The 24155-nt window shown below is 37.2% G+C and overlaps 1 protein-coding gene across 1 annotated transcript in view; it reads left to right on the top strand.

Annotated features, from left to right (window-relative positions):
• Positions 1-24155, top strand: part of MEI4 (meiotic double-stranded break formation protein 4) — a 69511-nt gene that overhangs the window by 6088 nt on the left and 39268 nt on the right. The window contains exons 2-3 of the mRNA XM_069850160.1: positions 1628-1879; positions 14503-15062. Of these exons, the coding sequence (XP_069706261.1) occupies positions 1628-1879; positions 14503-15062 (812 nt within the window). The remainder of the gene's footprint in view (positions 1-1627; positions 1880-14502; positions 15063-24155) is intronic.

Here is a 24155-nt window from a genome sequence, read left to right as displayed (position 1 = left end):
GTGCTGATCCTTTAAGGCTGAGGTAATTAACTTCTGCTTTTCACTGAAAGTTTTATGTATGAGTGGAAAGGTTGTTTGAAATAGATTGTTTTACAAGTAAGAAATTTTGCAAATTATACCGTTTTTTTAATGCTTAGCTGCTCTAGGCAGTGGGTTTGAATAGTATAGCTCAGTTTTGATGGGCTTGCTCTTTCATTAGCTTTAAGAGTACATGGCGGGCTTGGAACAGGGGTTTCTGCCCTGATGCAGGGCAGAAATATAGTGTTCCGAGTGGAGGACTGTAGTGTAAAACGTATCTGTAGGTAGGTGGATCCCATGGATTTTTTTGCAGTCTTATCCACTGTGTTCTGTGCATTTCAAAGTACAACTGACTGGTGCATCTAAATGGACAGTGTGCAAGGAATGTACAGAAATTGTGCATTTCAGAAGTATTTGACAGGCAAAATAAATATTTAAGAGGCAAATCTTTCTGTAAATGTCTCTGATAGATAAATAAATATGATTTATGATTTACTGGCCGAAGTTGAGGAGAACCAAAATGATAGCAGGTGATCTGGTGAAAGGGTGACATAAAATACCGTATTTAAACCTGTGCTGCGACTATTTCAGAGATACTCAACGCAACTTATAGTGGTTAGCCTGCAATTTTCCTGGATAACAAGAAAGAATAATATTATGAACAATTTATAGATGTCAAGGTCAGGACAGAAGTGTATGAAGTTATTTATGATGATGATGATGATGGAAGCAATATTTTCTCAAGTAAAAAAAACCAGTGGACTACTGAATGAAAATTATGTGGAATTAGAAAACAACCACTTTTCTAGTCAGATGGGCTCAGTATTATTAGTTCTTTTTAATTTCGTTTTTCCTTTTTCTGTTCCTAGGTCTTATGCTGTTACCCTTGACATAATCATCTAGATAAATATTTTCCTTTTCTGACTCCTAGAATGCCTTTTGTGCCCCTTCCTCACAATTTGTAACAGAGCTGATAAAGCAGTCTCCTTCACTTACATTACTAGCCATTTCCATCACTTTAAATCTGTCTGCATAGACTTTTCTTCAGGCTTGAGGCTTACTGTAGATTTAGAACTTCAGGTACAGCACTGCCAGGTGCCCAAAACCAGAGAATAAGAATTCAGTAGTTTTATCTTTTCAGATACGCTTTTTGGTACACTTTCAAGAAATCATCTGTATTGTGTGTAAGCCATATGCACTCTTCATTCATGGGCTTTTGGGTGTTCGGGGGGAGGTGAGGAGCTGGGTTTTTTTTGAGGTTAATGTTATATTTTCAGTGTTTTCTTATTTGTTGTAGTGAAGATAACATTTGCATTTAAAATTCTGCTATGATAAGCCTATTTGAAGTGCTTTCTATTTCCACAGTTCTTCTCAAACACTGCCTGAATTTTATTGTTACAGCTGGAGTGCAACTCATGTATGTTTTATTCTCACATTGTGCACAGATGCTTATATTGCTACTCTATTCCTTGATGATTTAGGAGTGCACTAAAAATAAAATAATTGTTCTCACCATTGAACAGTTTGCGAAGACAAGAACATTAGTGCATAATTTCCTTAATGGAATCATAATGAAGTTAATTTTTTGTTTTCTGTTTTTCTGATGCAGCAGAAATCAAAGGTGGAAGAGAAAAACAAGTTTGGTATTTGAAAATATCAAAACTAGCATTGGCCTTTGCTATTATCCACTCAAAACCACGAGGGAAGAGTTGCAGAGAGTACACTGAGCACCTTGCCAAAACTGTATCTGAACAAGAATTTGGATGGAAATGGAAGGTTGAAGCACTGGAAGCTGAAGTTCTTCGATTACGTCAGGAGCTTCTTTTGAACAAGATCTGTCCAAGATTCTGCTTGGAAAATGGTATGTTTCTGAAATAATTTCTGACTATGTTGCAGTAGGAAGGAAACAAACGGCTTTAATGTTGCATGCACCATTTCCCTGTATCTAGATAAGAGAGTCTTCAGCGTACAGATTTCTGTTTTTCACAAAGCTCTGAAGTTTTACAACACTTAATTCATTTGTAATGGAATTGAGCTTGAGAAATTGATGCTTACTCAGAATTTATGGTTTTAGCCTTCAGAGTCAATAGGTATCATATGAAATCGTTCCAGACAAAATTGTCGATGAAAGTATTACCCTATAATCTTGGACATACAGTTTTGTAAGAATATTTATGTACCCTGTTTACATATGTAATATGTCTTAAGGACACAGTGGATATTTTGTTACCACTTTAATGATGCTTAATATCATAATTTAAACCTAATATTTTGAAAGAATGAATCCCTAATATGTATAACAGGAAGGCTGGGCAGGCGAAGGACTGTATGTCTGCTATTTCCATTAATGACTGGATACTGAGTGTTTATTATCACATAGGATAAAATATTCTGAGTCTGATATTGTGGGATTCAGGAAAACTGCTAGTTAAAGTATATAAAAAATAAAAAAAATTAGCTCAGACTGCACTGTTTCTCTGACTTGTGCATGTAGAGTGAGTTATTCTCACTTCGCAAGATTAATGGCACAGGATGAGCTTGGAAATCAGGCAGTGGAGTATGTCTCTAGGCTCTGGGGAGATATTTCCCTTGGGAAATCAAAATGTATAGCTAGCTGCTTTATGACTTGAGATTTTTAGAAGTTTTCCTGATAAAAAAACTTGATGAGTCTTTATTGAAATGCTTTTGTGCTGCAATAGTAACTTCTTTGTTGCTTGTGAAAAGGATCTGGGTTCTAACTTTGACAGAATGAGTGGATGTATTAGTTTTAAGCTCAAAGCTTTTTTTTTTTTTTAAATAATAGAGCTTTCTCCCTAGAGAATTGATTTAATAACTGTTTATACTTAATTATTGTTCCTGTGTATGTTCTTTGAAACCTGTTCCAAAAATTATGTTTATTTGAGAGTAAGAGTAATTTTCAAGCTGCTGTTTGCAACAGATGTCTTTAATGTTGTGAAAAACTGGTTGCATGTGATGCACATGATCAGGAGAGATTTATTAACATCTGATGTCTGGAGAGGATATTGTTCTAAGTGTTGATTAGACAAAACATTTCAAACACTAGAAATAAACTCATCTGCAATTTCTGTGTTCTAAGTCTAACTTTTTAAAGCCTCTTTTCCCCAGGCTGTTGAACTAAGCAATACTGATACCTGACTTGCCAAAGAAGCCTCTTCTAGTTGCAAGATAGTGAGAGAAAAGCAGCTGTCACTGGCAAATAACCCCTCTTCCAAATACGTTGAATTTTCATTGCCTTAGTCATGGTGAAGTTTGTTCACAGACCTAAAATGTGATAAATCTTGTCTAAGTTTAGATATCTATAACTGCATTAAATTTTCTGTGCTTTCTTCATTGTCTGTACAGGGTCATAACATGCTTACTCTATAGTTTATGGTTCACTTGACCCGTTGTGATATTCACTAATATGAATATGGTTAATTTCCACAAAAGTTGTCCCTCTCCATTATCCCAGCAATAGATTGACTGGCTTAGAAAAAGTCCCATGATTCCCAAATCACTTCAGTAAGCTGTTCTTCATAGAGAGCTCTTTCTAGTTTTTATGGTCTCAGCAGTCTGTTCGAACATACTTTGGGTAGCTGACCAAGTCTTATTTTTCAGTGGAGCCAAACTCTACATTTAGCTAATGGAATCATAAATAGCAGAGATGAGTATATGGTATCTACAGTCCTTCTATATTCCTTCAGTTTCTCCAGGGTCCAAACCCACCACCCTACTAAATTGAAGGATTAGTGTGTAGCTGCTTTTCCCATCAAATGCTCATTATATTTATGATTCCACTGTTGATAAAACTTTTTAGAAAGAATACTCTCTGACATTTGAAATATCTGTGGGGGTTCATATCAGCCCCACCTGCATCATGTGCTGTCCAACAGGAGTAGAACATAGTTTTCACCTTCATTTTATCTAAACCACTTGGGTGTAAGAGACCAAAAATGTGTTGAAAATATTGACTGTATCATAATTTCTATTTCATCATGCAGGTTTTCCTTAACATCAAAAGCACACTTTTGAGCTCTTGGAGTCCAACTCTGAGATGGTCATTTTTGTGATATTTATTTCTTTTGACTGAGTGGTTTTGGGTGTGTGAGTTTTTTTTATTGTTTGATGTTTTTTCTCCAAACCTTGGTATGATGTGAACTCTTCCAATAGCAGATTTGAGCCATGTGTTATTCTGAAAAGATGATGTTCTTCATCAGACAAATGTAGCTGCTGAATGTGCATTCATGGTTATGGTTACATTGGAGAGAAATACTCATCCTCTTGCTTTTGAGTAAGGGAAGATCTTTACTGATACTTCATGGGATATCTGTTGGTGAGATCTGTGCACTTTTCTGGTGATCAAGTTGATGACGTATATAAATAGCAGAACACTTGTGGCTGACATTTAAAGGGAGATGGTCATAGAAGTGAAGCCTAGCTGAAACAGGCCACTCTACCACTGACGTCTGCTCTGGGGAAAAAAGTTCCTCTTGCGTGTTATGCCAATTTTGAGATTTTTCAAGCCCATGAAGATTAGAAACTAAAGGGCAGCTGCTACCGAGCTAAAAAGGCATAAGGAGCTTGGATCTAAGTTGAAAGGAAAAGTGGTATAAGTGGTGTTCTGTTCTGTCTACCTGAAGGCTGAGGGTGTTCTGCTTAAAACAATGCAACCTCTTAAAAGAATTCAAGCCCTCATATTTTCCTTGGCTTTCTTAACCACTCCATAGGTGCAACAATACCAGGGTTTCCCAAAAATCCAGCAGTGGAAAATCTCACGCAGTAAGGATCAGATACTGTGTTTGTGTTTGCTGCTGCCTATTGGGAGCTGAAGAGTTCGAGTCCTTCAGCCAAGGTTCACTTTGCAGCTGTATCTTCCCTGCTCTGCATTCAGAGCTTTCCTCTCCCACCTACTGTTTGTAATAATAATAGTAGGTCTTTCAGAGGCTACAGGAAAGATTAGAGACTGCCCGTGGAGTTCCATTTCCCTGATGTGAGAAATTTGTGAGCTTTTTGAAGCCTGTTTTGCTTCTCCACATAAAGTTGCAAACAGTGTGGGTATGCATGCCCATGAAGAATGAAGAACAAAATATCTGTTTTTAAAGATATGTTGTCTAAATTATTTTTGTCCCACCTGACTAGTTTTTTGTCCTTGGACACCCTTAAAATGTTTGGGGTTCCCCTTTTAGGAGAGGAGTATGCATTGCTGCAGGTAAACTGTTTGGTAGTATGGGTTGTTACAGTTTAATGTGTTGTTTATAGAATTGCAGTGATATGTATTCACTAATTGTGCTGTGTCTGGAAGTTCCTTATCTGACTTAATCTGCCTTTCTGAATACAAGGACACTAATATTACATTTACATAGTGGTGCTTTTGGCTGTATGTCAGCCATCCAAGGAGGAGGACAAGCAAGTGGTTTTGTAATTGTCTGTTAATTATTTTCTGCCTGGCCAAGTACTGTCCTAACAACTATACCCATGGGCAGAAAAAAATCAGTTGTCATATTAATCAGTTTCTTGCCTTTCTTGGATTCAGATTGAAATTTCACAGAAAGGGGATAGAAAATCATTGTTATTCCAAGAATAAGAATTTAAAATAGTCGAATGTTCTGTTGTCACTTTGCCTATTCATGTAGCTCCAAAGCAAAGAGTCTTACAAAGCATTGATGAATTGATAGATTAATGGATTGAAGCACCTGTCCTTGAAGACAAATTTCTTAGCTGTTATTAGCTCATCAAATCAACAATCCTATTGTTTCTTGGCAGCCTCTGTTAAAGAGATCTGAAAAGCCTGCAGCTGTTACACCAGCCTAAGAAGGCATAAGTGCAATACTCTACCAATTTTTGCCAAGTATGTATTTTAGGAATGACAATTTAGAGGATAGATGTTCATTGCCTGTGTTGCTTTAGGCTGATACTATTAAAGAGCTCCAAACAGTCATCTAGGGTATATTTTTAGCTGAACTTGTATTAAGTATGTGTTCTCTCTTTCTTAGCTTCACCTTCAATCTTGATTCATATTATTCCCTTCTGATGCAGTGGATAGGAATTTACTGAACTGCTTGCTCCTTTAATTAAAAAGCAAAAATCAGATTTCCTCCCCTGCCTTATTTTAGAATTAATTTATTCTTCCTTTTGTATGAGATCTGACACAAAAAGCTGAGGCTGACCCTGTAGCTTGGGAACCACAAATGGGAGGGGAGAGAGAAAGAGACAGTTAGAGAATGTGTTCTAACCTGTCGCAGTGAGACAAGGATCAGCTCAACTGCTTCACTCAGCACAAGTGGTTGCATGTTCAGTTACAGAAATTTTCTTACTTTTGCTCAGAAGATGTTGGTATGCACCAGCCCACAACACTTTGCATGTGAAGCCATCTTTAGCTAATAACTACCTCTTCCCAAAGATGAGGTTGGTACTCAAAGGAACACATTTTTTGTCAGTAGAGGATGTGAAAACAAAACTGACTGAGGTCCACAACAGCTTTTCAGAAAATGATCCGTGGAATTGTTTTGAACATTGGCAGCATTGTGTGTGGCTGTGTATCAGCTCAGAAAGGGACTATTTTAAAGGTGGTGGTAGTCAGTTTTCTTGATTTGTTAAATATAAATAATTACAGGCACAGTTTTGCTTTTTTGTTGTCGGACCTCATAGATTACTTACAGTAGAATTTCATTTGCCATGCTCTAAAGTCTCTCTCCTGTGTTCTAGGCCTCCACCACAGCATATGGCTGCCAGCCCACTCTGCCACAGTGTCTATATGTTTAAAGAAATGCTGAACTCTGAGTCAGAATGTAATTAACGTGAATGATTTTTAACTGTGTCCTGAGGCTGTATTTGACTTTTCAGGATACTGTCACCTAAATTCTACTTCCTGTGTCAAGGCATTTGAAGCAACTTGTCTCTCTTCAGGAAGTAAGAGCCAGAGATAAAAAGAATTTTGTATCTCCTGCTTAAATCCTTAACTTGATGTGTGTCTTGAGGCATTTAGTTCTATGTGTAGAAAAAGAGAGCAATGTCCTTTATAGATTAGTATGAATGAAGACATTTTGGTCTCCTTTCTTCTTGCTGGAAGCTCAGATTTGCTGTTAGAAGCAGAAGCATATAGAATTGGAACCAACCAGGTCATCAGCTGAAGGTAAACTGTTTATGAATGATACGCAGCTCCAGTTTACCAGCAGCCTTGTTTAGGGCCTTAGAATGCAGCCACTCTTCTCTTTCCACTTCCCTCTAAGTCATGGCTTCTGTGTTTCTTGTTCAGTAGGGAGAGGCAGAAACTCTGGATGCTCAACCTAAACGTTTCCTTGGTAAGCAAAGGAGGTCTCTGCTTTGATGAGAGCAGGAACAGTGAGAGCCAGTCAAAATTTTTTCTCAATAATTTCAAACCTATGAAACGGCAAAACTCTCCACTGCAACTTAAATAATTTAACTTGTGAAGCTTCCTCTGCCCGCTTACATTAAAAAGAGCAATGGGAGAACATGGTTGATCATAGATTTTTTTGTTTAAGCTCATTTTGAAAGAGAAACCAATCAGATGAATTCAGAAACATCAGACCAAAAACATGCACAGATTCCTCAGCAGATATGTTATCTGCAGCCTCATAAAGGAATCTTCGTCATCAGTGGGGGGAGCAGTAGTCCAAATTAGACTGAATAATACTGATAAAAACATTAGTCTATTAGGAGAAATTACTTCCCTCCCGAGGAAGAAGATGAAATAGTGAGAAATGTTTACAGCTGCCCTGAATTGCACTTAGCAAAGATTTTTGTTCCAATGGCATGGTAGTAAGGTAGAGGAGTACAGACTAGAATTTTCATGTTGTTATGGTATGTTTATGTAAAGGCTGTTTCTTCAGGTCAGTATGTTTGGATAAGCTGCTTTTATAGACTGCTCTGTCCTGTCACCACTTTTTGCCCTCTGGTATTTCACAGTAAGCAAGGACTACAAAAGAACAGCAGTTGCAGAGGAATTGTTACCCTCGGAGGGGTAGCTTGGTCTTCTTTCACTCCTAGCTCCCTTTTTCTTATATTGGTCTTCTCTCCATATAGATCCATAAGGGCAGCCCAGTCTAACTAGGTGTCATCTCAGCATTTTCTCTAAGGCCTGATGGTGTCAGACAGATGGTACTTCAAAAGTCAACTGTCATTTGACATCTTAAGTGTACTAGTGTATTCCCATGCTTCTGCCGGCGGTACTAAAGCAGATAGGTGGCATTGCAAGTAACATCTTACAACCTGAAAGGTATTCTGTTTTTTTAGGAAGGAAGCAGGGAATTGAGAACAGATATGTGAGATGACAAAAATGAAGTTAAAATGTGTTTAGCACAGATTTATGGGAATATGACTCTTGGAATATGATGATGAGATAAATCTGTTCCCCATAATTGTAGTGACACAATGGGGAACTTTATGAAAGCTGAGGCCTTTTCAGGATAATTAAATAAGTTAATTTGCAATCTGCAAAAAGCACCAGCTGGAGTATAATGATTCATTGAAATCTCAGAATACTGCTCCTTCCATGGATAACAGGTCTGTTTTGATTGTGGAAACTTTCTCCCTTTGAAAGCAGATGCTGTCTATCTTATCAGATGGCATTGCTGCAGCTGTTCTAAGCGCATACTTGTGGCAAAGGGACACAAGAAGCATCCTTTTCTTTCCAGGTTTCTGTACAAGGAATCCATTCAGAGGCAAAACCAACTCAATTGTCCCAGCAAGAGAAAGGGTTGTTTTTTTGGTTTTTTTTTTTTTTTTAATTCCTTGTCTAGATCAAGTTCCTGATAAGATGCATGGTGATTTTTAGGAATGAGATTCATAAAAGCAATTCGGATTCATAGTTTAGTGTAGATGAATTTCCTTTCTTCTGGGTAACAGAATGATAGTTTTGGGAAACTGAATGTGTATGGTAAAAACGGGTTAAGAAGTGTGGATCCTCTTGCCTATAAGTCTACTGTGGGGAGCTAAGGATCAGTCGAATTTGTCTGTGGAAGTATAGAATCACAGAATGGTTGAGGTTGGAAGGGATCACTGGAAGTCATCTTGTCCAGCCCCCCTGTCAGGCAGGGCCACTTGGAGCCAGTTGTGCCTGACCACGTCCAGACAGCTCCTCTCTAAGAATGGAGATTGCACAATCTCTTTGGACAGCCTTAACTCAAACTTGGGTTTGAGTTCATCAAGCAAATCTTTGTTTGTGGGCTTCTGGATATATAAACAAAAGAAAGCTAAACACTTATACCATGTTGTATTTAAGAAAAGAGTTGTTTTTAGGAATGTACACCCTAGCTGATTTCTTAGGGAGTTCACCTAGAGTCGTAGAATCATAAGGTCATTAAGGTTGGAAAAGTCCTCCAAGATCAAGTCCAACTGTCAGCCCAACACCACCATGACTACTAAACCTTCTCCCAAAGTGCCATGTCTACGTGATTTTTTAATACCTCTAGGGATGATGACTCCGCTACTTCCCAGGGTAGCTTGTTCCAATGCTTCAGCACTCTTTTCGTAATATCCAATGTAAACCCTCCCTGGCACAATTTGAGGCCACTCCCTCTCATCCTATCACTTGTTACTTGGGAGAAGATACCAACAGCTGCCTCTCTACAGCCTTCTTTCAGGTAGTTGAAGACAGTGGTGAAGGGAGGGGAGGGGAGAGAAGAGAGTTCAATTTATTCAATATCTTAAAACATCTGCTGTCTAGCTTAGAACTCCAGTTTCAGTCATCTCATTGAGATGGTCGATATCGTAAAGCATATGTTAGATCTTTTTGCCATGAAAGCTGCGTGATGAGCATTAACTGACCCAGATCTGTATGTTCGTTACCTGATTATTGATCCCTCCATATCTCTACTGCAAGTATTCTTTATTTGACTTGAACTACAGAAGATTTGTGCTGTGTTCTACAGAAATCTCCTAAAAATGAATATTTATATCCTCAAAATCCTTCTCAGTTCTTACTGAATTCTAAACGTTTAGATACTTCACTTAAGAAAAATCCCTAACAAATTGAAGTATATGCTTGTAAGCCTTCTGAGGCTTAAATCCTGACATTGAACAATTAATTTGAGAATTTTAGATACTCAGTCCTATATTCAGTGCTGTGAAATTATTTCTAAATGGGACAAAGTGTGTCACCATGAAATACCTTAGCTTTAAACAGAAGAGCTTTCTTTTCCAAGCTGGCTCTAAAAAAACATGGAAATGCAGAAGCGAAATATGGGGTACATGGCTTATAAAATTTCTTCATTTACAGAATCCTGGAAGCTTTTTATTAGTTTTTTCATTATTATTCCAAAATGCTCAAGTATGTGAGACAATATTTCTTTGCTTTGAGATATATATATGTAAGTTTGGCTTGGTTCCAGATCAGGACAGAAGTGGTGTGTCAAACAGAGGAGTTCATGAGAGAGGAGAGAAAGTAGTTCTTAATCGACCAGCCAGCCTGGCTAGTAATGAAAACAGCAGAATAGATACAGGCTTACAGGTCAAGAAAAGGTAAAAAAAATAGTTACATGAGTGAGGAGATTTTACTTTATTTAGGGAGATAAAAAATTTGATTCATCGTTCATGGAAGGCACACTTCTAACAAACCAATTGATGAATATTAAATGAAGACTAACAGAGAGTCCAAAAAATGCAGAAGTGGATAAATGAACACAATAGGGAAGAAGTATGAATAATTTCATGTATTTTTTCCTTTCCTTTTAGAAATTATTGACTCGACACCTACTTGGAAAGCAAATGCAGTATCATCAAAGAGATTTCTAAGATTGTCTCATTTTTAATTGTCTTATTTTTTTCTTTTAAAAGTAGAACTAAGCCTATCAATTGTAACTGAATTTTAAGAGAGTGTTACTTGTCTAACATAACTGATTTTGATTTTCAAGTGATAATCCAAGTGTGTGCTTATAAAGTGACAGAATATAAACAATGCCTAGTGCTGGAAATGGAAGTTATTTTTTTCTTTGCAGAATTCAAATCATCTCTTCACTTTGTTTCTTGCATCTGCCACCGTCAAGCCTGTTTTCCATTCTGTTGCACATGGTGGTGTAAGCGCTAAGTTCTTCAAAGGACTTGAAGGCCATTTTATGATTCCACAGCAATTTTATCAGTTGGGGATGGTTCTTTAGTTTTAAATTTTTAACTCTATAGAGCATGCGGTGTTCCTTATTCAAACACTGTCTTGTCTGTAGCAGCCAGTAGTGCAGGTGTCTGAGAAAACATCTTCCACCACCTTTGCCCCAGCAATATGAATGTTACAGATGCTGCCTCTCTTACTCTGTGCTGGGTAGGACCAGGAGCTGGGTCATTCCCTTGTATCCTCGCAGCTCTGAGAATCTTTATAACCATACTGCTGGCAATAGGCACTTGTGAGAGAAGAGGTGTTTTCCTGTACTGATGAAGCAACTGGCACTTCTTCCTCCCTTTCTTGTCTCTGAACTGAGTCTTGGTGTCTATATTAAGGTGGCTATGCAAAAGTGACAGAATTCACCTGCAAGATGGGGTAGACTTTGGTGCTTACCAGAATTCTGCATGCTCAGGACTCGTTGAAGACTCTGCACTCTCTAATCATTAAAGACTAATGGGGATTTTGCTCCCCTAGTTAAAGCCTCTGTGTCTTGTGTTACCACAGCAGTACGTGGGTTTAAGTTCCTATGCCTGCAGACCTTGCTTACATGCTACACACAGTATGTCTGTCCTTTGAAAAATCACTGGTTTACAGGCTAGAGGCTTTTTTCAGTGGTGGGTATGTGTAGAGGGATGTTTGTTCTTCAGCCTTTGCACCCCAGGGCTGTTCTTGTGACTTTATTGTTGTTTGCAAGCCCAAAATTCTGATTTGCAGCTCAGGATCTTAATGTAGTAAGGAGCTAAAGTCCTAAATAGAAATTCACAGTTTAAAAATTTTCTGAATCTGATGTTACATATTTAAGAAGGCTGTAAAATTGCTCATGAGCAGGTATTTCATTACCTATATAAAGGCATTGTAAAATTTTGTGGTTAGTTTATCATACGCACTGAATTTTTTTTATTTCTTTTTCCAGTATATTTATATTCAAATGTTCTTGAAATTACTGTTTAAAAATTATTGTTATTGTGAGGCAGGCTTAATGCTGTTCTTTTTTTTTATTATTTTTGTACTTGATAACCACATGGTGTGCACATCATGACTGCTTTCTCATATAAGTATTAGTTTACCTTCTTTCAAGAAATAAATTATAAGCTGTTTCTAGACATTTTGAGGGAAATAATGAGTATTTCCTGATGGGCGATATATTTTTTTGAAAGATAACTTCCACCCCCTACCCAAATGACTAGAACATATAAATGACTGAACGTTTTTAAAGCATTTTGTATTATTCATTGAACTGGAAATATGCTGCTGTTGGGTACTTAATATTAGGGTGTTCTGGAAGCTCACCATGGAATGGGAGTTTTATATCTCATTGAGTAGGAACCTAAGCATAAATGCAACATTGTCTCCTACTGGTAGGCATGTTTCATTGAGTATTCTATAATAGCTCTTTTATTTTGGGACAGTCTTTGGTTTGTATGGATATTTCTGTATTATTCTTTTCTTTCTTTTATCTTCTCTTTCCTCATCCTTTGTTTCACCTCTGCTAGTTTTTTTTTCACTTCAACATGAGAATCAGCAGACATACATGCTTTTTTGGCATGTTTGTATTGCTTTTTTTGACTTTTGGTGTTACACCCTCATAAGCAATTTTCATGTTGTTCCGTGGGATTAAGAATAGGAACAAAATATCCATATAGTGAAACTTGCAGTAGATGGAATCCCTGGAAGGGCTTTTACTTCTCAAATAGCACCAAAAACAACATTTTTTTTTTTTCTCCTTCTAGAATGTCTTTTGCTCAAAACCCTTAGGGGAGAAGACATGAAAGATTGATGCTTGTTTTTGTCAGTCAGACAATGGAAAGTGTGCCTTGCCGCTTTGCTTGCTTTCCAAGCTTGGGTATACAGGGCATTTGGGAACAGTGTTACTATATAAAATGCTAGGCTGATCTTACAAGCCCAGCTTTTCTTATCTCCTGGAAATGTTAGTTGATTTCCCTACAGTTAGCCCTTTTATTGAGAGTCATTTGGTACCAATCCTGTTCAATTTTGAGTATGCCTGAATGTTAAAGGCATGAAACTCAACAATAAATAAATAAATCACATTTCCAGTGTTGATCTCAGTAGTAGTACCCTGATTAGATGGTCTGATATGTTTTCAGAGACTGAAGTAATGATCAGAATTCGATTTGAAATTGTATATTTAATCAAGTCTGTATAAACTTTTTTGGGTAGTCTTCTGTTAGTGTAGAGAATACTGTAGATTGCTGCCTAGTGATGTTCTCTGTGTTAAAAATGTTTTTTTTAACTTGCCATGAAATACATGTATTTCCCAACAGACCAAACTATCTATAAAATCTTTTTATTAATTTAAGAACACAAACGCAAAGGACTACGGTATTACTTCATATCCTTGTGGAAGATATGAACAGCATATGCTTGTTTTTTAAGAGCGAGAGGAGCAGGAGTTTGTGGCTGTGCCCCAGTAAGCAGGGCACAGCCAGGAGCTGGTCAAATGGGGTTTCTAGCCTTGCTCATGGCACTGAGATGTTTACGTGTGTTGTTCTTCCACTTCAGTGCTCTAATGGCTCTTGCTTGTTTTGCCTGTAATCTTATGGCATAGGTAACGTGTAGCACAGAGGGAGGCTGTTGTCACCTCGTACTGAGTTTATGCCCAGAGGCACTGACTTAAATGTATCTAATGTGTGAAACAGGATGAGAGAGATTTTACAATGATGTATGAAAATAATTTAATAGCGTGAATGCAATGCATGCCTTCTGTCATGTAGTTCGTGTGTCTTCAGAGAAGATGGTATAAGATGTGACTGGAGAAGTTTTTGATTCTGAATGTTTTTCATTGTTATATAATGAAAAACTTAAGAGTAATCTTCAGTTTTATTTTTACTCTTTTAAAATTCCTTACCTGACCTCAGGAGAAAGAGTACATGCAAAAGAGAAGACCTTACCTGATGCAGTTATGAAAAGAGACCTTCACTGACTTTTAAAAGCAGTTTGAGTTCTTGAGAATAAAAGTAGTAAAAATGTTTGGAGGGCCAGAAATTCTCATCATTTCCTTCCATGGGAGTTAACGGGAGTACAGATGTCCACTCCAATTGTTTGTATGATGTCCACTTAAATTATATATGTGAAAACTTCATAGAATCAGAAATTTTAAACTTAAAATTACTATTCTTATTGCTATGAGCATAAAACATATTGCTCACAAATAGTAGCTATCTTCTGTAAGTTTTTACTTTAATTTAAAACTGTCCCTTCTTCCCCAGATAAATTCTAGTCATGGGAAGTTCTTGGGGAGCAAACATACATATGTGTTATGTAATTTTTTGTGGAAGCAAAAGGAGAAAGGGTATTCCCATAAGCATGTATTTAAGTATTACACAAACATAACTTTCACATTTGTGTTTCAGGCAAACCAGCTGCCTCTGCTGAAACTCTTTTGGATCAGGAATGCATAAACCCTATGAGTTACTCAAGCCAGCTAGAAGACTCCGGATGTGATGTCTCTAATGACTATGCATTTGACTCTTTAGCTGTAGCTTCTGATTTTCACCAATCTGAGCATAATGTCAGCTCTTCTAAACACTGGTTGGAAAGAGTTCCCCCATTGAATCTTTGCTCTACTAGCAGGGGAGAAAATCTGTCGGCTCCAGTGCAGTTTTTGCAACATCTGATTGAAATAAGAAAACTGTCAGAAGGAGGAATTCTTCAAGCAGACTTCACAAAGCTTGAGGATGATTCTTTCACCATATGCAATTCAGTGTCTGAGCTGCTTGATGGACTGACTGTTTTTTACAACAGTCCTGAATTTCCAGTTTCAAATTTTCTTACTGAAGCAGTTTCTGTTTTGATCAATTTAATAACTGATACTAAATTATCTAATCACATTTTGAAGAAATGTTTCAAGAAGCTAGAAGAATTTAAGAAAAATCTAATTCAGATTATTTTAAGAAACAGCAGTATCAATAGGGTAAGTTTAAAATGTCTTCCAACTTTCCACCATTTCAGTGTTCTGTAATATTCTCCTTTATGCACTTCTTAAATATTAGTTTGTCATATTATATCCTGAAAGGTGCTTAGATTTTTGTGATTGGCCTTTATTCTGATATGGACAATAAATGCTCTAGAGCATTTGAAAAACTTCTTAGTCATGCATAGAAGTTCTTGTAGTATATTCCTGAGTATAGGACTTCTTAAAAACTGTTAAAAAGGCAGATTAAAACCACATTATAGAATGTATGAGAGAAAACTCCGTTGTTTCTCTTGCTATATGAAGATGCGTGGTAGATACATTTATGGAGAATGACTATATAATGTTTTTATTCTTTCTTGTGCACATGGATTAAAAAGGTTGCCTTGCTTCAGAAGATCTCTTTCACTTTCTAGGCATTTTCAAATTCATGCTTTAAAAATAAATCGGCAAATAAGTGAAGATTTCAGAAACAGCATGTCTCTGGCACAAACATCAAATAGGACTGAATTGCATTTTGTCTGTATTCATCATTCTGCATTGTTCTATGCATCATCTTGTTAGTTTCCTCATTCAACTGAAAGGTCCCTAGAGAATGTCCACATGTATGTAATCCGTGTACGGAGGCTGAAGAATGCTGACCATGTATTAGATACTAGGATGAGCTTTAAAGTTACCTTTAGATGTCTGCTGCACCTGTTGCCAGCTGTACCCATTTGTCTTAATTTAAAATTAATCTCACTCACTGTGCATTAAGTATTTACCCCAGAATGTGAATATCAAACAAATATTACCAAACTAAGGGTGGGATGTGGGGAACGCAGGGATGAATATGCCTGTATTTTGCTTAGAAAGCATTTAGAAGGAAATCTTCATATATTGAAGCTCTTCCAGAACTAGAGCCTTGTGTCTCCAATACTATGCTGTTTTCTATTTCAATGTTGCCTTGGTATGATACTTCATTTTTAATTAGAGGTGTCCCTGGCCAGTGTTTTGAAATGATGTGAGTGTGCATACCATTTACGTGGCATCAGAAATAGAACCACGCAGGAGTGACTCGATTTATTTTTTGTGTGTGTGATTACAGCATGTAGGACAAAGAAAACTTGAGGAGGCATTCATGAAGGACTTCATAGTTGATGATGTCCAATGTTTCCACCTGTTCCCCTCCTCTATCCAAATAAGAAGTTAGTAAATAATGCTAATTATAGGAGAGAAACCAAGAGGTCATCCAGAGAGGGATTCCTTGTTGATTGGAGGAACCTGGCCGTGCTTAAGTGAGAGGCGTTACACCTTCAATGAGAGAAAGTATGCTGATGGATCAAGGATATTTCACATCTGCAGAGTGCTTTTACAAATAATTCAGGAAGGCTGGAATATGTCCACATAATTTGCAAGTGGCGTCTTTTCTCTGAATAGCTTCATTGAAACAGATAGCTTTTTATGAGTTGTTTTATATCTTGCTTTCACCAAAATACTGAATTAACAATTCTTCCTATTGGCAGCCATTATTTCAATCAATCAGATTCAAAGAGTTTAAAAAATGTATAAACCAGTTATTAAGGGATATTTGTGACAGGTTCCTGATTTCTAGGGAAAAGGGGAAGTGTTTTGTGTAGTAATTGCAATGTCTATAAAGATTTATGAAAATATCCTTTTTAGAGGTTTGGTTTTCTTTAAATTAGAATTGAATCTGGAAATAAATATATAGAATTCAGAACTAGTAGTGGATATTATATAACTAATTCTTCATGTGCTGTGGACCAGATATCTCCCAGGGACACTATGCTTCAGTTTTAATCATCGCTGTTTACTCAAGTGTTGACTGAAATATCAAGATTATAGGTTTAAAATAAAATTACCATTAATTACAAGGCTGTCATCTGGAAAGAGTGGCAAACTATGAATTTTGGTTCCAGGAGGTTGCTTAGCTCTTTCCAGTATAAATACAGTAGGAATTTTGTTGTGTCTAACCTTACTAACTGTCAAAAAGCATTTGTACTGATAACCACTAAGGCAGCTATAGTATTTGACACAACTGTTTCTTTGCCATCTTCACCTATAAAACTGCCAGGAGGTGTCAAGGAGGACAAAGGGCTGTGAGAAACAACTTCAAAAAGTGACAGAGAAATGGCTGTGGATTACGCGTAACTCCTCATCTTCAAAAGCAATCCCAGCATTTTGCAAAGCAAATTAAGTAACTTTAAAAAAAAACCAACCAAAAACCTTCAGCTGTAAAGGAAGAAAAACAGCAGCAGAATTACTTGCTGTAACTGTTGAGTCTGATTGTTTGAGATGTTTCTAATTATAAAGCACTGGGAGCTGTAGGGATCAGCAAAGACATGCACTCGGTGCTTTTCTGCCTGGATTCAGTTGCCTAAAGCTGTGTGCTTTGGATAGAAATTTTTACCTGAAACTACAAACTGACATGAGCATCAGAAAGAAAAAAAAAAATCTATCATTTAAGATATGAGAGGTAAAATATAAGAAAATGCTACTTAAAATATAAAGCCATTTAAATGAAGGAAGTACAAATAAAAGAAGCCTGTTGAATTCCCCTGTTTATTTTTTCTCCTCTCCCTCCATGTTTGGAGAGGAGCTCAGAAGGCTGCACACAGATGTCAGACACACAATCTTTTGGAAGGAGCCTTCTGGAAATACCTAGGAAGTGCCAAGTCACAGCTGCTGTCAGTGAATCATCGATGCTCTAAGGTTAAATCATCTGCTCAAAGGCCTGCCCCTACACCTTCTGCTGGCATGGTCTTGTTATGGCAGCTGCAGAAAAACTTGTGAGGATCTCCTGTGTCTGATTCTGGTACAGATGAGCTGTTGCTTGCATGTTGCAATATCTCTGATAGTTGCTGCTGATCTATGGAGCAATCAATTTCCTTGTCACCAGTTTTCGAGTCCTTAGCTCTGAGACTTTTGCAGGTTAGTAAGATTGTGTTGGTGGTGTATTGCCTTTCAGTGTGCAAATTGTTCATTCATGTTGAGTCACTTCACTGTCAGCAGAACCACTGCCTTGTTTATGGAGGTTCTTTGCTTTCAAGCAGACACAATTGTATTATAAGAAAACTCTGTGATACTATATTAAGTTTGTGGAGCTACTGGCTCTGCTTTTCAAATGGACTGTTCTGTACTACCTGAGAAAACATTTCCCGTGGGAAACTTCATATGGCATGTAATTGCAACTCCGAAGGAGTAGGGTTTTGTCTCCTTAAGAAAGGAAGCAGATGAACATTTTTTTTCCCTAATCTACCCATTTGGGATTTGACATTAATTGTCTCCAGCCACTGCTGCAGGGACACAGCAAACGTGCATCTCTCCTGCTCCTAGATGGGTCACTCACTTGCTGTCATTGAGATGTGCCTGTTCTGTTGAGTTTTGTCCCTGTTGTCTAGAGTGTGTTGGAATCACATTTGGGATAATTTCTCTTAAATTATAAAAATACAACAGTCTGAGGCACTGGGGGTGCCCAGCTCTCTTTGTTGTTCATAATATTGTGTGTGTACTATGTTTCTGGTAAGGGTTTTGCATAGCTCGTTGCAGTAGGGCACTTCAGAGAAGACACTAAATTCCTTCTGCATGGGCATTGTCCTGGAGCCAGCCTAGAGGCCTCCGTGGTGAACTTGAGCTGTTGTTTCATAGTAATGGAATTAGCTTTAGAAGTTACATCCCTAGAAAAGAAATTAAGATACTTCATACTTGTCTTATTTACAGCTCTTGTATATAAAGCTGTGTAAAGCTTCAAAGCAATTATTGTTAAGGAATTCAGAGTCTCATTTGTTACTTTGGAGACAGAAGAAAAATACTTTCAAATCTGGCTTTCAGTGCAGTTCAGCTGTATTTAGAGCTGTCATGGCCAAATACAGTTATAGGGTATTGCATTACATAACATTTATGTGATGTGATCCCTACTGATGTCACTAGTTTATCAGCATTGTTGACAGAAGGTCAACAATGGTTGTTCTTCTAGATGCAGCTAATACTGTAATTTGGAGCATGGCTGGTGCATCAATTATGTGCCAAAAGATCCTGGCCTTCGCCCTGGGATCTGTACAGAGATCTTGTTTTAAGGAGTTAATCAAAACACTAAAATGGAAGGCAATGGCATGTTGCCTTCAGTAAAGTCAAGCTGTGTAGCGCACTCAGAACATACTGCTTTCTGTTGCATTGTTCCCATTCAACAAATGCCTCATCCATCTGCCCCACCTCACTCATTATTGCTTTCAAACAAGGCCCAGAAGGAAGAGAGATATATTTCAGTGAACTGTTTGTTTGCTGCTTCTCATACTGTGTTTAAGATGATACTGTCCAGAATCCTGAATTGCTTGCTTCATTCAATCAAAGTGGAAAGACTTATGCTATTTCCTCTCCTTTTTTTTTTTAACCTTTGTCCCATTTGGAAATTGGCTACTTTACCAATAAGGTAGTTGTTTTGTAGTTATTTTGCATTGTCAGTATCTGCATGGATATTGAGACATGAGCATAACCTCTAGGAACTTTCCTTATCCTGTTTGTGACTTTACTGCCTATTTTCATTTTTCGCTCTCCTATGTTCCATCTATAAGTCTTTATGTAGAATTTTGCATATGTTCAAATACTGCTGTTGGTATCTTTAGCATGCCAAAAAAAAATCACATGCAAGAGCTCTGAGTAGTAGTTTAATGTCTTTTGCGGATGTTTGTGTGAGAAAAGATTCATAGTTCTTCATGAAAATAGCAAGTAAAAAGGTAGCACAGTGAAAAGCAGAAAGAGAGAAATGTTTGAATCATGTTGTCAATTATGTAATGAAATGCATGAAAGTGTGCTTGTGCAATTGAAAAAGTACATATTAATAAGAACCTTAGTTCTGAGTCTTTTCTTATCTAGGATACAGTTTGTATGATTCATCAAAGACTGAAATTGCCTGGAAGAGAGTTATCATAAACTTACTCTGATGGTTTTAAGATGTTCAACAATATGTATTTAATACATGCTGCTACTAGTTGTGGGTGACAATAAATTCCCCTGGCCATATATAGTTTGCAGTATCTTTTGTCAGCAACTGCCAGGATAGTACTTCACTCATTACTTTACAGGAGTAAAGTATAGTGGGCTTCAGTTTTCCTAAGTTATTTGTGTCCAAGGGGAATATCATGGCTGTTGAAACATGGTGCATTTGCACTGGCAAAAGACTTTTGCTTGTATTGTGGAAGAGGAGTTCATTCGTATGAATATTAAGATGCATTGCCAGGATTTCATGGTCTAGTAAGAGTCAATGTTTGAATCTCTTGATTGTTGAATTAAATTTTCTCAGCAATCTGTTGGCCTATGTAGAGCTATTTAAGTCAAATGGTAATCAAAATCCATTGTCTTGTAAATCACTACCATCTAAAGCAATCACCAAACTGACTGACTTGCATTTACTTCGGTAAATGGACTAACTAGACAGGAATGAATGAAAGAATTTTATCTGCCTCTCAGACTTTTCTTTGCCTTTCCTCCTCAGCCAGCCTCAGTTGATATACATCATGCACCAAAGCTACAATTATTGTAGAATGAAGTTAACAGGATTCTTTTTTAACATTAGGACAAAAAAGTTTTATTTGTTGTTTCCAACCTTCCTGTAATGCTGCTTTGTAAGAAGTATCTGTTTTCCTAGTAACAAATACTGTCATTACCTGTTTCTAACCCAGTAATTAACTAGCACTTAGGGTATTGCAGATTATTTCTGCTAGGAGGAGGAAAAAGGGATGGAAGAGACCTTCGCACTTCTCTTGATTTACAAATTAAATATATGGGAGCCCTTAACACAAGCATACAGGAAATTCTTGTGTTTGTTGAATATGGTAGGAAATACATATCGAGAGTTGTTTGTGTCTTGCCTTTGCCCCTAGTTTCTCTCTAGTGAATGCTTTCTGTCAAAGATCTGTTAACTTTCCATAGCATCATATTAGAACTGTCATTTTGCTTCTTTGGCATCTCTGTGTTATTTGTAGCTGAGACTGTCTGGAACAGCAACATAAAAGCCATTAACTTGTCATGCCTGTGTAGAAGCATTTGAATTCTGTTTAGGCCTTCTTTTCTGTTATTCTAGCCATGTTACTGAACAAAAGAACCTCAAATTGTTCTATTTTTTTTTGTTCTCATAGTAGGTGGTTATTCTAAGGGATCCATCAGATCATTACTTACCCCAGCTCTGGTCGCTTCCAGATGAAGGTTTAGGGCAATTCCTGCTGTAAGGACTGTCTTTCTCTTCATTTAAAAAAAAAAAAAAAAAGTTGTTGCTTTTAACAGGATGGTGCTTTTTTTTTTCTGTCTGGAGGGAAAATTACCTCCTACATCCTCTAGTTTTTGAAGGTGGCTATATGTCCCAGGGGTTTTTTGGTAGTAGTCCTCAACCATTGCTTAAAATGTGTGTACGTATTTTAATAATGAGATTAGGGTTTCTGTGTTCTTTTGCCTGTTTACTAATGAACCTTTTGCCATAGCTTAAATTTATCATGCATCTCTAGGAAATATTTTTGTATGAAATATTTTGTATTAAATGAAAAGTAAGCTCTGTAGAACCTGTTATCTACAGCCAGTTGCAAAGTCTGCTGAGTATTCCATGCCTAAATTTTAGTGCTCAACTCCTGTGGTGGAATTCAGAGTAACTCACACACTATGGGTAGAGGAGAGAACAGTGAAGGACTGGGAAATAAACCATCTGAAATCCATTTTCATATTCAGGGACTGTCTGTAAATCTTAAATGAGACATTAATTTACATCCCTAAATTTCTCTGAGGATGACGAGCTCACTCTTTAGTTTAAAAACCTAAAAAATATATTTTTTTCTGTAATTTATCCTGTGGCTTCCTCTATCCAGTCCTTAGATTAAAAATTTGAATTTATAATTCATCTACTCTGAGTAAACTCACACTTGTTACCTCATCCAGTAACATAGCTTGGCAACTCAGTATCAGCACGCAGATAGGCAGTTCTTCACTCCTCTAGGCTTCTGACCAAGAGTAGTTAAGAAAGAGGAATCAAGAGTAATATAAATTTTAATCTCTCAGACAGGGAAGACGTTATATCTAGAGCTGCTTCTTGATACTCAACAGAATGTTTACAGTAGTATTAAAAAAATGGTAAGCAGTAATGTTAGAGTTTTCTGAGTGGCAGCTGTTCTGAACACCTTTTGTTTAACTGGGATTAAACAAAATCCCAGGTTGGGGATTTTATTTTGTTGGTTTGTGCATTTTTTTGCTTTTCTTAAAAAAAAAAAACAAACAACCAAACCACAAACTGACAGCAGGGTGTGTTATATGTATTCTGCCCCATCAACCAGGTGTCATTGTTTTATATATATTATCCAACTGAAGAGAATGTAAGGTGCTGAAAATGCGAAAGGAAAGATAAGTCTTTATTCTGTGAAACTTACAGAAAAAAAGTGAAATAAGTTTCAAATCAAAGATTGGGAGACAGTATTATTGTAGCTGTAGAATTAGTAACATGGCATGCTGTGTTTGAAAGTGAAGGTTGAGAGGAACTGCTACCTGGGTAGCAGTTTATCTCAGTAACATACAATGCTTTATAATGAAGTTAAAAGAAAAAAATAATTAAAGATTTAGAGATAAATGGTATAAAATGCAACATGAGTTTACTAGAGGTAAGTTGTGGAAGAACTGCATAAGAGCATTCTTTGTAAAATAAACTGTGTTTACGGATGGGAGATTTGGTAGCTTTTATCTATCTGGCATTCAATAAAGCATTAGTTATGGAACTTATACTAGAAAAATATTAATTAAACAAAAAATATGTTCTTTAATGCTTTCATAACTTGTAATTGGATAAGAAAGCAACTACAGAAGTAGCAGCAAGTTGTGCTAGATACTGTTTATACTTGACAAGAAGAGAAGGGGAAAGGTTTATGTCTGTCAGTCAATCAGAGAACGTGCTTAAGGGACTATTTAAGGGTAGTCCAGTCTCTGCAGGTGCTCTGAGTCTGGTCTGAGTTTGTCTTTACTTAAACAGTAACAGCCTTCCCTGATACAGGGACAAAGAGGGTAAACACCTAGGAAATATTCTGGGAAATATTTCTGCCAAAAAGCTTGGCGGTGTGAAGAACCAGTAAGGGAGAAGGGGAACAGAAAGGCTGCTGCAAGGGTCTCTCCTTCACAGCACTTCTGTGATCTCTCATCTCTTTCTCCTTGCTGATGTGGCAGTAACAGCTGACCTGGCTTGGTTTAGCTTGTGACAGAAGCAAGCAGCTGCACTGATTACTGCCTCTTTCACTTGGGAACTGGTATTTGGTTGGATAAAAGCATATATGGAGCCAGAGGGACCCTGCTGATTAGTGAATCGGAGACCGACACTTAGGCAGCCATGATGAAGTAAAGCTAAAAAAAATATTTTCAATGTAAGAGCAGAAAAAAATTGCACCTTCATATTCCACATTTTGCATAAAAGCTTCATGGTCAGCAAAGATGACTGGGAATTCATGTAGTACCCATCCTGGAGAACTCATCTCTTTACTCCACAAATTCAAAGAAGCTGTTTTGAAGCTGGTAATTTGCACATTTCTTTTAGTGAGTCCCATGATATCTGCTGCTGGCATTTTTGGCTTTTCCAGCAGAATTCACAAAAGTGTTCTGATTTTCAGACTATTTAGTAAGCTGTGTGCAGGTTATTTGTTTCTCCATCTCCATCCTCTGCGCAGCATACAGATGCTGTATTACAGTAATTCTTTCCCAGATATTGAAATACCTTAGTTTAATTTTCACCTTTTCTGAATATTTTGTTAACAAAATAAAATATTGTTCATCCCTTTTGCATTTTAGCTTGGGTTTTATAAACTTTTTTGGTGCATGCAAATGTGTTCCAAATAGACCTGCCTCTTCTGAGCGTCACACTGTCTTGTCACAATGTTTTTCGGCCAAAGCTCTGCAGCAAGGTGTCGAAATACTGTAATCTAAATCCAGCAGCACTGAAACTATCTGATGGTCCTAGCAGACAACATCAGGTTTAGAAAAGTGCAGAGGAGCATAAACAAGATTATGAAGGGGTCAGAGCAGAGCAAGAGCTTGAGACGAGGTTTACAGAACAAAGAATTGGGATAGTGTGTATCA

The sequence above is a fragment of the Phaenicophaeus curvirostris genome, chromosome 2, assembly GCF_032191515.1.
Source record: "Phaenicophaeus curvirostris isolate KB17595 chromosome 2, BPBGC_Pcur_1.0, whole genome shotgun sequence".
Taxonomy (NCBI): domain Eukaryota; kingdom Metazoa; phylum Chordata; class Aves; order Cuculiformes; family Cuculidae; genus Phaenicophaeus; species Phaenicophaeus curvirostris.
This window is presented reverse-complemented; position numbering and strand designations above follow the sequence as displayed.